General features: G+C 16.6%; 1 protein-coding gene across 1 annotated transcript, besides 1 other annotated feature; it reads left to right on the forward strand. All coding sequences in view use genetic code 6, as the record gives it.

Moving 5' to 3' along the window:
- Positions 1-486: 486 nt before the first annotated feature.
- Positions 487-1,233, forward strand: IMG5_101600 (ribosomal protein s6 kinase polypeptide 6, putative; the record flags this gene model as incomplete). The annotated part of the gene is made up of 3 exons (XM_004035243.1): positions 487-788; positions 840-1,045; positions 1,090-1,233. Coding segments are annotated over 3 exons (651 nt in total), but the record flags the coding sequence as incomplete, so codon positions are not given.
- Positions 1,233-1,262: a microsatellite.
- Positions 1,263-1,568: the final 306 nt, after the last annotated feature.

The following is a 1,568-nucleotide window of genomic DNA, read 5'->3' on the forward strand; positions in this document are numbered from 1 at the left end:
ATCTTAAAGTAAAGTATATAATAATAAATAATAGATAAATACTCCATTAAATCATAAATAACAGCAAAATATATCGTAATAAGAAACAATTTAAATTTCTGAATTTAATAAAAACAATGAATTCATTATAATAAAAGTAATTTTACAAAAATCAAAAAATAAAATAACTAAATTAAATTAAAGAAAATAGCTTAAGGAGGGCATAGTGTAATATATTTGATATAATATTAATAAACAAGTAAAATAAAAAAAATGTTTTATATAAAATTATTTGATTAACTCATCTAGAAAAATTGTATGCATTAAAACAAATAGAAATAAATTAAATTTTAAATTTAGATACGAACTTAGAATTAAGAATTATGAAAAATAGCTAAAGCTGTTTTATTGCTAAATTAGAATAAATATAGAAAGATGTGTATAATTATTATTTTATAACAAAATATCAACAAGGAGGTAAATTTAAAAAATATTCATATAATTAAGGATACAAAATTTTACAAAAAAAGGAAGCCTTTTATAAATGATATAAAAAATAGGAAAATTTAAAGAAAAATAAATATAATTTTATGCCGCAGAATTACTTTTAGCGATACAATATTTGCATGAATAAAATATAATTCATAATGATATAAAACCTGATAATATTTTAATAAGTGAAACTGGCCATATAGTACTAACGGATTTCGGAATTTCTTATTAAATTAATAATTAAGAAAATAAAATATTATAATAAAATGATTAATTTATAGGAACATTATAATATACAGCTCCTGAAGTTTTATAAAGTTTTTTATTTTATATTTTAAATTATATTTTTTATATAAATCAAACATTAGATTATCGACATTCAAAATCATCTGATTATTGGAGCTATGGAATCATAATATTTATGATGGTTACAGGTTATCATCCTTTTGCTGATGCAGAAAATATTAATGAATATACTGTTAAAAATATTACTTAAGGAGACCCATTTTAAAATTGTGTTGCTAATATACCTCCAAGATTAAATACTTTATTATAAGGACTATTAGAAAAAGATGTATTTTTTTGTTTTTTCTACTTTATTTAATTTAATAATATTAGCCAAATTATAGATTAGGAACATAAAATATTAATTAGATTAAAAATCATTGTTTTTTTAATGAGATTGATTGGAACTTACTATAAATTTAAAAAATAAAATCTCCTTTTATCCCAAAAATAAATGATAATACAAATGATGATTGATTAAAAAAAAAATATTAAAAAAAATATATATATTTTAAAATATTACTTGTTTATAGTTTTTTTATTTTTCTGTGATTTTATTTGAAAAATCAATAAAATAAAGGCATCTTTTACGTTTTTTTTTTGTTTTTTTTAATTTAGCTTTTAAAAAATTAAAAGAAAAAAGAAAAAAGCAATTGAAAAAATAATAAATACATATTATTAAAAATAATTGAAATTTTTATATTATATATTTTTAATTTTATAACATTTTTTTAAATAATGTAATAAAGAAATCAAAGAACACAAAATGTAATAATATTAAGATTTCATTAACATATATTAAAAAAAATATT

Source organism: Ichthyophthirius multifiliis (assembly GCF_000220395.1).
Source record: "Ichthyophthirius multifiliis unplaced genomic scaffold scaff_1120509250849, whole genome shotgun sequence".
NCBI classification, from domain to species: Eukaryota; Ciliophora; class Oligohymenophorea; order Hymenostomatida; genus Ichthyophthirius; species Ichthyophthirius multifiliis.